The sequence below is a fragment of the Odocoileus virginianus genome, chromosome 5 (genome assembly GCF_023699985.2).
Source record: "Odocoileus virginianus isolate 20LAN1187 ecotype Illinois chromosome 5, Ovbor_1.2, whole genome shotgun sequence".
In the NCBI taxonomy this organism is placed as follows: Eukaryota; Metazoa; Chordata; class Mammalia; order Artiodactyla; family Cervidae; genus Odocoileus; species Odocoileus virginianus.
In genome coordinates, this window is record NC_069678.1 from 86,477,574 (window position 1) to 86,491,809 (window position 14,236).

The following is a 14,236-nucleotide window of genomic DNA, read 5'->3' on the forward strand; positions in this document are numbered from 1 at the left end:
AGACACCTGGAGTAACAGGCACATTTGGCCTTGGAGTACAGAATGAAGCAGGGCAAAGGCTAACAGAGTTTTGCCAAGAGAACCCACTGGTCATAGCAAACACACTCTTCCAGCAACACAAGAGAAGACTCTACACATGGACATCACCGGATGGCCAACACTGCAATCAGATTGATTATAATCTTTGCAGCCAAAGATGGAGAAGCTCTATACAGTCAGCAGAAACAAGACCGGGAGCTGCCTGTGGCTCAGATCATGAACTCCTTATTGCCAAATCACACTTAAATTGAGGAAAGTAGGGAAAACCACTAGACCATTCAGATATGACCTAAGTCAAATCCCTTACAATTATACAGTGGAAGTGAGAAATAGATTTAAGGGACTAGATCTGATAGACAGAGAGCCTGATGAACTATGGATGGAGGTTCGAGACATTGTACTGGAGACAGGGATCAAGAACATCCCCATGGAAAAGAAATGCAAAAGAGCAAAATGGCTGTCTGAGGAGGCCTTACAAATAGCTGTGAAAAGAGAAGTGAAAAGCAACGGAGAAAAGGAAAGTTACATCCATTTGAATGCAGAATTCCAAAGAATAGCAAGGAGAGATTGAGGACAAGGACCTTTTCTAAGTCTTTGCATACCTAATATCTTGCAAATTATCTGGCGCATAGCACACTGTCAGTAAATGTCTACAGAGATAAGCCAGTTTTGTTGATAATTGGATAAATAGGTTGAACCTGCAGTTTCTTAGAGTATTAGAGTTATCAGGCCTCAAAAAGAGGCTAGAGTTCCCTTGGTATTGTCAAAGTCTGATTTGTGTGGAGAAGCGTTTTATCCCATCATTTCTTTTATTTTTATTTAAAAATTTTAAAAAAAGTAAAATTATATCCAGTTATTTCTGTGAGGACAGAGTCCTCTGGAAGAATGGGAAATGGAACAGAATGACATGCTGGCTTTAAAAGATAACACAGATCCCTTTAGCTCTTCTAGCACCTGGAGCTGACTGTGCTGTAGGTAGTTTCAGAGTTTCACTGAAACCATAGGTAAAGCTGGGAAATAGGCAGAATGTCAGGCAATCAGTTGCATACCTAACCTATTCTGGTGGAATGATGCTTTCTAGGCAGGTAATAAAATTATAAGCCCAGTTGTGGCATTTACAATAATATGAATGAAATGTAACATTTATAAAACTGATTGGCTTCCAGATTTGTTTACATGTTAATCCTTAATGCAAATATATAAAATGTTGCTCTGTTTTACTTTTTGGCCTAGCAGTATAATTTTAACTGATAAATAATGTACACCATAAAACACATAATTTATAACTGCATAATTCAATAAATTATCAACAAGTGAAAATACCTGTGTAACCACAACTCAGTTCAAGAAATAGAACATTACCAGCCCTCTCAATAATTTTGAAAAATGCTATATGATTCAGCAGTTCTACTCTGGGTTATATATTCAAAAGAATTGAAAAACTCAACAAATCTTTGAAAATTTTATCTTATTGCTAATATTCATTAATTTCTCATTGTGTCTAAGGCTCATTCTATCGAGCCTTTTTAAAGTTATTGGAAAAACATACACAACAAAGAAGTTACCATTTTACCATTTCAGTGGCCCTAAGCACTTTCAGCTTGTTCTGCAGCCATCATCATTCACCATCTCCAGGACTTTTTTCCTCTTCCCAGATTAAAATTCTGTACCCGTTAGACATTAACTTCCCATTCCTGTCTGCCCCAGCCCCTGGCAGAATGACAGAGACCATTCTGGCAACCACCATTCTACTTTCTGACTCAGAATTTGATGATATATGTCATATAGTAGTATGATATATGTCATATAATATATGTCATATAGTATCTGTCCTTTTGTACCGGCTTATTTCACTTAACATAATGTTTTTGGGGTTCACCCATGTTGGTGCTAGTGGTAAAAAATCTGCCTGCCAAGGCAGGAGACATAAGAGATGCAGGTTTGGTCTCTGGGTCAGGAAGATCCGCTGGAGGAGGGCATGGCAACCCACTTCAGTATTCTTGCCTGGAGAATCCCATGAACAGAGGAGCCTGGTGAGCTACAGTCTTAAGGTTATGAAGAGTCGAATATGACTGAAGTGACTTCACACACATGTTACAACAAGTATCAGAGTTTCCTTTCTTTTTAAGGCTGAATAATCTTCCCTTTGTACATTGTACAGGGACTCAGCATCTTGTACATTGTACAGCATTGTACAGGGATTCTAATTTCTTTACATCTTCACCAACTTTTTTTTTTTTAAATAATAACCATCCTAATAAAGTGCATTCAGGTTTTTTTAAAGAGTCTTTTTGTTATGGAAATTTCCTGGTGTAAAAAAGTAGAGCAAGGAGTAGTTGAACTCCCATGTATCTGTCACCTCTGCTCAATAATTGTGAAAACTTGGCCAGTCTTGTTCCAATGAAAATCTCTTTCTCCCCCATTATTGGGACTCAGACACCAGTTATCATAAACTTTAATTAATTTAAAAATTGAAGTAGTATAGTTGATTTATAATATATAAACATTCTCAAAGATGAAGCATAAAACAATATTATTAATATAAATAATGTTTGTGAATTTTACTTGGGTCATAGCCGTGTATTTGATTCAATGATCCATATCTCTGTGTCATTATTAACAAATATGTTCTCAGCATCATTCTTGCTCTTGTATAGTGTAGATATAGATATACTTTACCTATGCCTTTCATCTACCCTTGCCTTTTTGCTTGTTAACAATTTTATTCATGAAATTTTGTAATACACAGTTAACTGTGATCACAGGCTGCATAGTCATTTGTAAACACAACTTTAACAGCGTATCAGTAACTGCCAAAAGTCATATTCGAATGGAAAAGAGTGAAGCGACATCATTATAGACATAACTTTGCTGTTGTTGTTTAGTGCTGAGTTGTGTCTGACTCTTTTGTAACCCCATGGACTGTAGCCCACCAGGCTCCTCTGTCCATGGGATTTCCCAGGCAAGAATACTGTAATGGGTTCCCATTTCTTTCTCCATGGACTCTTCCCTACTCAGGGATCAAACTCACATCTCCTGCATTGCAGTCAGATTCTTTGCTCCTGAGCCACCAGGGAAGCCCTAAACATCACCTTGAGTCACTTCTAATATCCTTTTATTGAGGTATATATTTTCTCATGCAAGGAGATCCAACCAGTCCTTCTAAAGGAAGTCAGTCCTGAATATTCATTGGAAGGATTGATGTTGAAGCTGAAACTCCAATACTTTGGCCACCTGATGCAAAGGACTGACTCATTTGAAGACCCTGATGCTGGGAAAGATTGAAGGCTGGAGGAGAAGGGGACGACAGAGGATGAGATGGTTGGATGGCATCACCGACTCAGTGAACATGAGTTTGAATAAACGGGAGTTGGTGATGGACAGGGAGGCCTGGCGTGCTGCGATTCATGGGGTTGCAAAGAGTGGGACACGACTGAGCAGCTGAACTGATACATTCTCATACAACGTATTTATTAGTTTCAGATAAACAATATAACGATTTGATGTTTGTGTATATTGTGAAATGATTACCATGACACATGTAGTTAACACCTGTCACCATTCATAGTTATAGATTTTTTTTTCTTGGGATGAACCTTTAAAATTTACTGTTGTGTGTGTGTGTTAGTTGCTCAGTCATGTCCAACTCTTTGTGACCCCATGGGCTGTAGCCTCCAGGCTCCTCTGTCTATGGAATTCTCCAGGCAAGAATACTGGAGTGGGTTTCCATTTCCTTCTCCAGAGGATCTTTCTGACCCAGGGATCTAGCCTGGGTCTCCTGCATTGATTGGCAGGCAGATTCTTCACCATCTGAGCCACCAGGGAAGCCAAAATTTACTCTTAGCAAGTTGTTAATATGCAGTAGTAGTTATTATTAACTATGCTGTATATTACATCCTCATGACTAACTTATTTTATAACTGGAAGTTGTAATTGTTTACTGTCTTCACCCATTTTGCCCACCCCATACCCCTGCCTCTGGCAACCACTAATCCTTTATCTACACAGCTTCAATTTTTCTCTTTTTTAAGGACATATGCTTTCATTTGCAGTACTTCAATATACTGTATACCTCAGTATATTACATACTGCTCATGTGTAGAAATACCATATTATTCAGCAAAAAAAAGAAAATTTTTATATTTTTATACTGTAAAATAGCATATTATACCTAAAAGTTAACAAGAATTCTTTTATCAGATACCTTGTTTGTGTCACCCATATCTTTATGCTCAGTTTCTTTTAATCTGATGGTACAGGAGACAAAGGATTGCTAACAAGTTGCTCAAAGATGACAATTTACATTGCTAACCAAGATTCAGTTACAGTTTTTAGTTTGCTAACTCTGTGAGCAAGAACTCTGGTTATTTAAAACCATTCTTCCTGATACTTGTTGGCTTTTGTGTATATACCGTAAATAGTACAATAGGTGGCCACTGCCTTCAGCAAATAAAGTGAGTTTAATTCTGGGGTTGATTTACGTTTATGTGTTTGTTAAAATTGGCCATTTAAAGGGGCTCCAGAAAATATACCTAAAAGCAGACTATAGGATGAAAATGTATCTACAAATTTATCTCCATATCTGATAGAATGTGCTGGTAGAGACTGTGTTTACATTTTGGGCTTTTTGGAGGTGAGGGCTGGTGATTATACATTTGCAGCTGTGCATTTCCTTAATGATAGTATCAGTGTTAAAAATGAGAATCTACGTGTAGGTTAGAAGTCCTCTTCTGGCAAAATCAGGTTGTGTGAATTCTTTACCATTGGGTCATTTGAAATCTAAACTACAGCAGAGCCAACGAAAGGCTGTGGGAAAAAGAAAGGAACACACAATTATTCACTTTTCCCTTCCTGTAGTTTTCTTATTTTGCACAGCAGATCCCAGTATATGCTACTGCACTTTATAACTTTTGGAGGAAGTCTTGTTCAAGATACAAAGAAAAGAGCTCCCTACAATTTAAGATTCTGTCAGTGTTCAGGTGTAAGAATGTAGTTCTGTTGTCAGGCACAGATAAACGGGTTAAAGGCAGAGCTAGTTCTTTCTCTATGGCTCTGTTTATATATTTTCTTGTGCTGTTTTGCTGATGAACCATTTTCTTTTTGTTTGAAGATAGTTTATATCCTTGTTCGTCAAGTAACCTCAGTAAGCTGAGAGCACAGAGGCTTCAGAGTGATGGTGACACTGAAGTTACTGTACATTCTCCTTCCGTTGTTGCAGTAATATATAGATGGTAGTAACATAATGACCCTTATATGGAATTTGCGTAGTTCAGCTGTTAAAGAGTCTACCTGCAGTGCAGGAGACCCCAGTTCGATTCCTGGGTCAGGACATTCCCTTGGCGAAGGGAGAGGCTACCCACTCCAGGATTCTTGGGCTTCCCTGTTGGCTCAGATGGTAAAGAATCCGCCCACAATGCGGGAGACCTGGGTTTGATCCCTGGGTTGGGATGATCACCTGGAGAAGGGCATGGCAACCCACTCCAGTATTCTTGCCTGGAGAATCCCCATGGACAGAGGATCCTGGCGGGCTACAGTCTATAAGGTTGCAAAGGGTCAGACATGACTGAACAACTATACACAGGCAAAAAGTAAGTAGGTATTAACTCATTTAATTTACACAACAACCATATAAGATAGATATTATTATCCTCATTTTACTGCTGAAGCATTAAGGCACACAGAGATTTGTAAACTGACTACTCCAAGCACAACTAACTAGTAAGTGGCAGAGTTAGGAATTGATCTGAGGCAGCCTGGAGCCAGGGTCCTTCCTCCTAACCATTATACTTTATTGTTGTACTTACTTGACACCCATTTAAGTAAAGGGAAATGTGAGATAAAAAACGTTCTTAACATCTTGCGGGCTCTGTGGAACTTATTATTTGTTCATTCAGTGCTCCCTGTAGAATCAGTGATTACAGAGAGAACATTTAATCTAAAGCATTCACCCCTATTTTCAAACTGGTATTTTCAGATCTGTTCTCCATCTGAGACCTTGCATTTAGAAAAAGTACACTTGAACTTTTTAGTTGAATTGACAGATCAAGAGCTTACAGACAGGATATTGCCTCTGAGTATTTGAACTGTATTTGCTGACCCCCTGAAGCAGTAATTTAGCACAGTGTTTCTGCTAAGAGTTCAGCAGTATTAGGGGTTTTGACTTCAAAGTGTGTATATGTGTGTTTTATATATATCTTTGTAGATAGACCACTTCTCCACAAATGGAGCCAGTCTTACATAAATTCTAAAAACCTTTCAGAGCCATTTAAACCCAAAAAATATCTAAGCATTTGAAGTAGAACTATGTGCAACACAACATGTTACCTTTCTGGAGACTTGTGATAAGTAGAGTACATAAAGCAAACTGCCCACTTTAAAGGCTTGAAGTTCAGGCCAGAGAACCTCCAGTTAATCTTGCAGAGTTAGTTCTTATTTGGGCACCGATTTACAAATACTTTTTATCTTTAAGTCTGAGTTAGTAACCACTATTTGATAAAAACAAACAAACAGTGTTCTGATTTCTTCTGCGTCTTTTGTCTTGGATTATGTGGATCTGGCTGAGCTCTGGTTCGAACACATTTCCTCTGGTGGTTTGGATCAGTCAAGTGTTTGGTTGCAGTGAGCAATAGATCATCATTTCTGCCCATGGGGTGTGCATCTTATGGAGTAGATGACTTTCTCATGCTAATTTTCTTTCCCCTAGGTTTATGAAGGTCTCGACATTATCACCAATAAGGTTTCTGCCCAAGAGCAGAGGCTGTGCCAGCACCACATGATCAGCTTTGTGGATCCTCTCGTGACGAATTACACAGTGGTGGACTTCAGGAACAAAGCAACTGCTCTGATATCCTTCACGGAGGTAGCAGCTAGGCTTGGTGGCTGCATGGCAGCCCAATCCAAGAAAGACCTTTTCTTTGTAGTGACAGTTTCTCCTGAGCAGAGATACCAGAGACAACAGTAGCATCCCCATCAGAACTCTTTGGATTGAAAGATACAGTGTCCTTGCTGCTGAATCTTTTCCTCAGACTGCAGGGTCAGCATCACTTAGGAGCTTATAGAAGTGCTGAATTTGGGCCTCGTTCTGGACCTACTGAATCAAAATCTGCATTTAACTAGAGTCCCAAGTGATTCACAGGTGTATTAAAATTTGGAAAGTGCTGTTTTAGTGGAGAGAACACTGACTTAGGAACCAGAAAATCTGTGTCCTGGTTTTAGAACTGCCTCTTTTGACCATATAAATGTCATTTCATTGGGTAAAGCATTTATCCACTGAGCTTGTTTCCCATCCTTTAAATGGGGATAAGAAATTAATTTAGAAATATAACGGGATTATAGTAGGAAGAAATAATTCTGGGTAACACCAAAGAAATTTTGGAAAAAAGAATAACGTGAGAGGGCTGCCCTTATATTTTAATGTCCAAACTGCCTTTACTATCTGGACTACTATATATTAAAACATATTGAAAAGTCATAATAGTTGTCATAGAATGAAAATTATATAATACTAGACAAATTTATAGCACAGATAAGAAAAGCCAGATACAACTTGAAGTTGCATGTTTGTGTGAATGTATGTATTTTATGATCAAGTGACATTTCAAAACAATGAAGAAATAATGCAGTAGTTTATAATTTTTCCTGGGACAGTTAATTTTTTTTTAAAGTGAAATCAGGTCCTTATTATATGTGACATAAGTTCCAGATGGATTTCAGAGTTAAATAAATGTCTTTTTTTTTTTAAATGAAACTTTGAAACAAATGAGATAACATGTAATTGAGTAGTTATGTGATACTAGAGTAGGGAAGGACTTTGTAGATATAGTCTTTTTTTAAGGATTTTTTAATTCAACTTTTTCTTTTTTATTGTGTTAAAGTGTACATAAAATTTACCGTTTATAAGTGTAGAGTTCAGTAGTCTTAAGTATATTCACACTGAGCAGCCGTCACTACCATCTATGCCGATAATAGTTTTTTTTTTTGTTGTTGTTGTTTTTTAAGGAAAATAGCTAGATTTGGATATATTCTTGTATTACCAATACAAGAATTTGTATTGGTAAGAATACTGGCTTCCCTGGTGGCTTAGACAGTATAGAATCTACTTGCAATGCAGGAGACCCAGGATCCATCCCTGCATTGGGACGATCCCCTGGAGAAGGAAATGGCAACCCACTTCAGTATTCTTGCCTAGAGAATTCCATGAACAGAGGAACCTGGAGGGCTATAGTTCATGGGCTACAAAGAGTCGGACATGACTGTGTGACTTACACTAGCTACTAGCCATTGGTAAGAGTGTTATTTCAACTATTTCAGTTCCTATGTTTTTATCCTAAAGAAACCTTGCCATAATTATACCAGGAGATAATCGGTAGATCTCATTTTAACAACAATATTGCTCTTAACATAAAAAACATATAAATACCCAAGTTCCTACTTAGAGAGGAATATATAAAATGTGCCTTGTTCATTTAAGTAGTTTTTCAGCAGTGAAAATGATGAAGTTGTAGTTCCATGCATTACGGAGGAAGAATCTTACACTTAATTAAAGGGGGGACATACAATTTGTTTCTCTGTTTAAAAAATGGACATGTTTCTTATAATCCTTGACTGGTAACATCTTTTTTCCCCACCCTACCCCAACCTCTTATAGAGGGTTTCTGATAGAAAAGGTCATCTATCTCTGTGCCCACAGAGTGGCTGGCAAAGGGAAGAAGTGTATAAATGAGTCTTTATCTGGGTTGAAAGTCTCTTTATTAGTTTCCCTCAGAAGCACAGTTCCTCTTAAAGTAGATATCATCTTTTTAACAGAGATTCTAAAGAGAAGAATTCCAAGTAGCAGGGGTATGAGAACAATAATGACTAAAGTAAATTGTGTGCTTACTCAGTAGAAAAAAGTATTTCAGGCATTGTCTTATTTTATTTGCATTGTCACATGTAATGCTCATAAGAGCTCATGAGAATTTTACAGGTGAGAAGGCTGAGGCTTAGACAACTTGAATGACTTGCTGAGTGTTGGAGCTGGTAATTGAAATCTATTGTCTTTACAACTGATACTTCCCAGGTCATCTGGTAGAGTTTCAAGTGTGAAATATATACTACTACCCCAGAATGGTGAAGACTGACTGAGTCTAAGAACCACGGCTTAGAGAAACCAGCTCATAATTTGCCTTAGAAGGCAAAGTCACATAATGGATGTCATTTTCGTGGCTTCCTGAGCAGCTGACACTTGGTTCTGTGAGAGTTCTTTAGGCTTGTGCTTGTTTAGCTGATTTGGAATACTAAGCAGGCTTTGAATTTGAGCATCAAGGCTTAGAAAGTTCCAGAACTGGAAGGAATTACTATCATGTATCTGTCTCTGATTTTTGCAAGTCCCTCCAGAACTGATAGGAAATGATTCTGAAAACTCATGAGAAACAGTAAAGACTAGTATCAAAAATATGACAAATGAATGTGGTTTCTTACTAATCCCCTACTTCCAAGTGAGTCAGCATTTTCTTCTTGTTATTAAATATTTTGATGTCTTTCTTAACATTCACATTGAAGATATATTTGCCCGAGATAAAATTCCTATTGTCGTGGGAGGAACCAATTATTACATCGAATCTCTGCTCTGGAAAGTTCTCGTCAATGCTAAGGTATGTTTAGTTCCCTTGTAGTTCAATGAGGAAATGGGTTCTTTCTTGTCAGCTGATTTTAGTGGGAGGAAAGTTGACTCCTGCCTATTTCTTATACTCGGCAACTGTACTCATTTTCCTACCTAATATTCTGAAGCAAGTGCCATTTCCATATGTGAAGTGTTCTCCTCTAGGCTGGCCTAAGGGCAGCAGGGGCTGTATGTGGGGAAAAAAGGTTCTCTGTGGATTCATTAGCATTGCCATGTAAGTCAACAGTATGTCAGTCTGTTTCAGCATTTCCCGGCTGTAACAATCTATATGTCAGGGAGATACCTGATATCAACCTTTTTTATAGAGGTGCTGTTTATAGGGTGGGACTTTGCAAACTCTTCAGTATAATGTGCTGGAAATTCTGGTCCATTCTTGGGTCATACTTGTTGAGAAGCTAGACTCTTGGATGCGTTAATAGATGTATTAGCCGGGGTAGCTCGTACTTCTGACAAGGAAGCAGTGTACCTGAGTACTTCCCTAGGCAGTAGATCCTCTTTCCTCTTTATTTGCTGTGGCCTCATAGCACTACCGTAGTGTGTTGGAATTTTCTGTTTATGATCTCTCACTATATGGCAAGACCTCCTGATTGATCTCAGTTGTCTTCCTAATACTTAACCAAAGTGCCTGGCACATACCGTTTCTCAGTGTTTGCTGAATTAAATTTACCTCTGAACCTTTGTTTGATAGCCCCAGGAGATGGGCACTGAGAAAGTGATCGACCGAAAAGTTGAGCTTGAAAGGGAGGACGGCCATGTTCTCCACAAACGCCTGAGCCAGGTTGACCCGGAAATGGCTGCCAAGCTGCACCCACATGACAAGCGCAAAGTGGCCAGGTAAGAAAGCTGGGGCCACTGACCCCAAGCCCCTTTAGAGGTAGAGGGCAGTCAGTTCTTCAGGTTGCCTGGGTGGCGACACAGGTTTGGTAATAGCATCTGGTGGAGATTGATGTGTTACTAGCACGGCAGGTAGGAGGCCCTGAGTTACTGCCTCAGTCCTCCCTCAGTTAATAGCCGCAGCCTGCTTTGTTGTGACGTTTAAAACTCGTCATGCAGTGCACTCGTTCCCTGAGGCCTGAGCGCTCTGGCTTCATTTTCTGTTTGGCCTTTGCTTCTATGACAGTTTTCATATGCATTTTTTCTGGCATGCAGCAGTGGCTGAGTTCTGCCCCAGCACACTGCCCACTGGCAGGCAGGTTTTATTTTTATTTTTTTCCATAACTTGATTTATTTACTTGTTTTGGAGGTGAGTTTTATAAATTGTCTTATTGATCAGCTCACCTTAACACATGGAGACTTTCTTGAAGGGAAGAGAGAGATGATCTTAGTTCATTAACCATGTTTTCTTAGGTTATTTTGAAATTGAAGCCTCATATGTTAAGTGTGGTTTTCTCCCTCCCTCCCTAGTATTAGATGGTTTATTTTTTCCTCCATAAATAATGCATCTTCATTACCTCCATATTCTGTTCACTTCTGACCACATCTTCATTTATCAGTCATCTTACCTACTTTTTTCCTTCCAGTTTTCTTGATATGTAATTGACATACAGCACTTATAAGTTTAAGGTATACAGTGTAATGATTAATTTTACATACATCATTACATTATTACCATGATAAGTTTAGTGTACTTGTATAGATAGAAAATAAAAGAGAAAAATATTTTTCTTGTTATGAGAACTCTTAGGCCTCCCTCTTAACTTTTATTTATAGCTTACAACAGTGTTAGTTTTATTTATCATGTACATTCCAAACCTAGTACTTGTTTATCTGTAACTGTAAGCTTGTATCTTTTGACTAACTTTATTCAGTTCCCCCTTCTCCCACCCCTAGCCTCTGGTAACCACACATCTGATTTCTTTTTCTTTTGTTTTGAAGTATAATTGATCTGGAACACTGTGTTGATTCCTAGTGCACAACATAGTGATTTGATATTTCTATACATTACAGTATGATCACCACTTAGGTGTACTTTTATGCAATGCTGGAGATGACACCATATCTGGCAGAGTAGAGGCTCTAATGAAGACCTACTATATGGATGTTTATACACTTTAAATATTGTAGCAACATTTGGTATTGATAGGGGTTATGAAATATTCCACTCAAATAAGTGTTCTAGATCAGTGTTTCTTTTTTTTTTTTTTTTCATTTATTTTTATTAGTTGGAGGCTAATTATTTTACAGTATTGTAGTGGTTTTTGCCATACACTGACATGAATCAGCCATGGATTTACATGTGTTCTCCGTCCTGAATCCCCCTCCCACCTCCCTCCCTGTCCCATCCCTCTGGGTCATCCCAGTGCACCAGCCCCGAGCACTTGTCTCATGCATCCAACCTGGACTGGCGATCTGTTTCACACTAGATCAGTGTTTCTTAAGCCTTCTCTTTTGTCCACTCTGCCCTTGAATCTTTTTTAGAAAATTTTTTCTCTTGTTGTAACTCCCTTCCTCCCCTCCTTGAAGTTTTGATACTGAAGAATAAGATTTGGGTTATGGCTACCCTTTGGAAGGCTGCCCGTGATTACAATATCTAAGTGTTTTTTGCCCCCTTGAGGTCAGTATCGTCCTGTTAATAATGCATATTCTAGATAAGTGAAGTATATATTTTCCAGTATTCAAACATTTTGTTGTAAACATTTAATAGAAATCTTCCAAAACTTTTTTGGAAAACTCAGGGATACTAGATGAACATTCATTTCTGTATTGTTTGATGGTATGATTATCTGTTCCTTTCATTAATCAATTCTTATAATTTCTTTGTTTTGCTACTTCTAAAATAGTAATGAGTTGAGGATATATTTTAGTTAGAACAATAGGTTCTGAGCAGGAGTTCTAGAGTCTTTAAAAGAAGATCCAAGGACCTTTTTCATCTTTCTTTTTGTTTGAGGCTGTATATTCTAACCTCCAGATAAGTAAGATATCTGTTACTACTTTTTTTCCCTTGTAAGGCCTCTTTTGAAAGACCGGTGATGGGCAAAGACGAGGGGTTTCTACTCTTGTGTTAGGGTTTCAGGAAGTAGAATTGGATCAGGAAGGGATAGATCACTTTCAAGCTGATAAGTTGCAATCACCCAGAGTGGTAGAATATAGATTTGAGAGTTAAATTACCTGGTGCTGCATAACATAGTAGATACTAACAGAGTGGATGGTGGCTTAAGTATGTGAATTCTTTCTTCAGGGATCTTTGTGTGTGTAGTAGAGTACTGAATTAGTCTGAAGCATTCTTCGTTAATTTTAGACATATTTAAAAAGGAAGTTGACGAGCTAGATATACAGCATGCTTTTGTACTGTGGGAAAGGCATTCCAGCAAGACTAGACTTGTTGGCTTGTAACAAGGTGTCCCAGCAAGCTTTTACTGCTTACTTGAAAGTGAATATGTCCTATTCTGTTTGTGTAGAAGAAACCTGTTGCTTCTGAACCTAAAGATTTCAGACAATTTTATGTATGTTTAGAAGGGTATTTTTATTTTTTTTAAGTTTTCTTTATAACTTTTTTCTGTGTAGCTATGGGATTGCTGTATAACCCCAGACCTTCATGTGTTCAGGGGCTTAAACGGTGAAAATGACAATGAGGCATTCTATAATAAATAGCCTCTCTCCTGTTTTACTTGAGAATTAATATTTCCTAATGGTTTTTATGGATGTGCCTACTCTACTCTTTCAAATGACTTAGGAGCCTGCAAGTGTTTGAGGAAACGGGAATCTCTCATAGTGAATTTCTTCATCGTCAACATGCGGAGGAAGGCGGTGGTCCCCTTGGAGGCCCTCTGAAGTTCCCTAACCCATGCATCCTCTGGCTTCATGCAGAACAGACAGGTAAAAGTCCTTTAGTATCTCAGAGTCCATCTGAGATAAAGCTTATAGGAATACATTGCTGTATATAAAATGTTTAGAGTAAGTCAACTATACCTCAATAAAATGTTGTTTTGAAAAAACATACATGTTCTTAGTGGCATATGAATGGCTCATAATAAGCGCTAAGCAAGTGTTCGCTGTTAATTTTACTATCATTACCAAAGGCACAGTGTTATTTCCCTGGGTACCGGTCTGGAAAGCAGGTAAAGGTATTCCTGGAATTAGTATAAGATACCAAGGATGAGATAAGATGGGATGGGAGAGGGGCTGCTATCCAGAGCAGATCCAAAGGAGAAAGAGAAGGATCCTGTGGAAGGAGGTCTGACTCTCTGAATTGGCTAGTGCTTTCTCCTTATATAATAAGATGATGTGCCTCATTCTTGCTGTTTTTATTGAACTGCAGAGTTTGTGACTGAATATAATTATGAATTATTAGATAATCTTTGGACTCTGAACTTTTTCTTCCATTTGAACAAATTCTCTTCTTTGTGGCAGCTTATGCATTCACCATGTATAGTACGCACCTTCGGCAGGCTTGCTGGTTGATGAGTTAATTTGATTCAAGTTCTAGATGAGCGCTTGGATAAAAGGGTGGATAACATGCTTGCTGCTGGGCTCTTGGATGAACTAAGAGATTTTCACAAACGCTATAATGAGAAGAAAGTTGCAGAAAATAGGTGA

General features: G+C 38.3%; 1 protein-coding gene across 1 annotated transcript in view; it reads left to right on the forward strand.

Moving 5' to 3' along the window:
• The window catches only part of TRIT1 (tRNA isopentenyltransferase 1), a 42,719-nt gene that overhangs the window by 19,754 nt on the left and 8,729 nt on the right, over nt 1–14,236 (forward strand). The window contains exons 2-6 of the mRNA XM_020907345.2: nt 6,743–6,883; nt 9,573–9,671; nt 10,389–10,534; nt 13,374–13,516; nt 14,121–14,232. Of these exons, the coding sequence (XP_020763004.2) occupies nt 6,743–6,883; nt 9,573–9,671; nt 10,389–10,534; nt 13,374–13,516; nt 14,121–14,232 (641 nt within the window). The remainder of the gene's footprint in view (nt 1–6,742; nt 6,884–9,572; nt 9,672–10,388; nt 10,535–13,373; nt 13,517–14,120; nt 14,233–14,236) is intronic.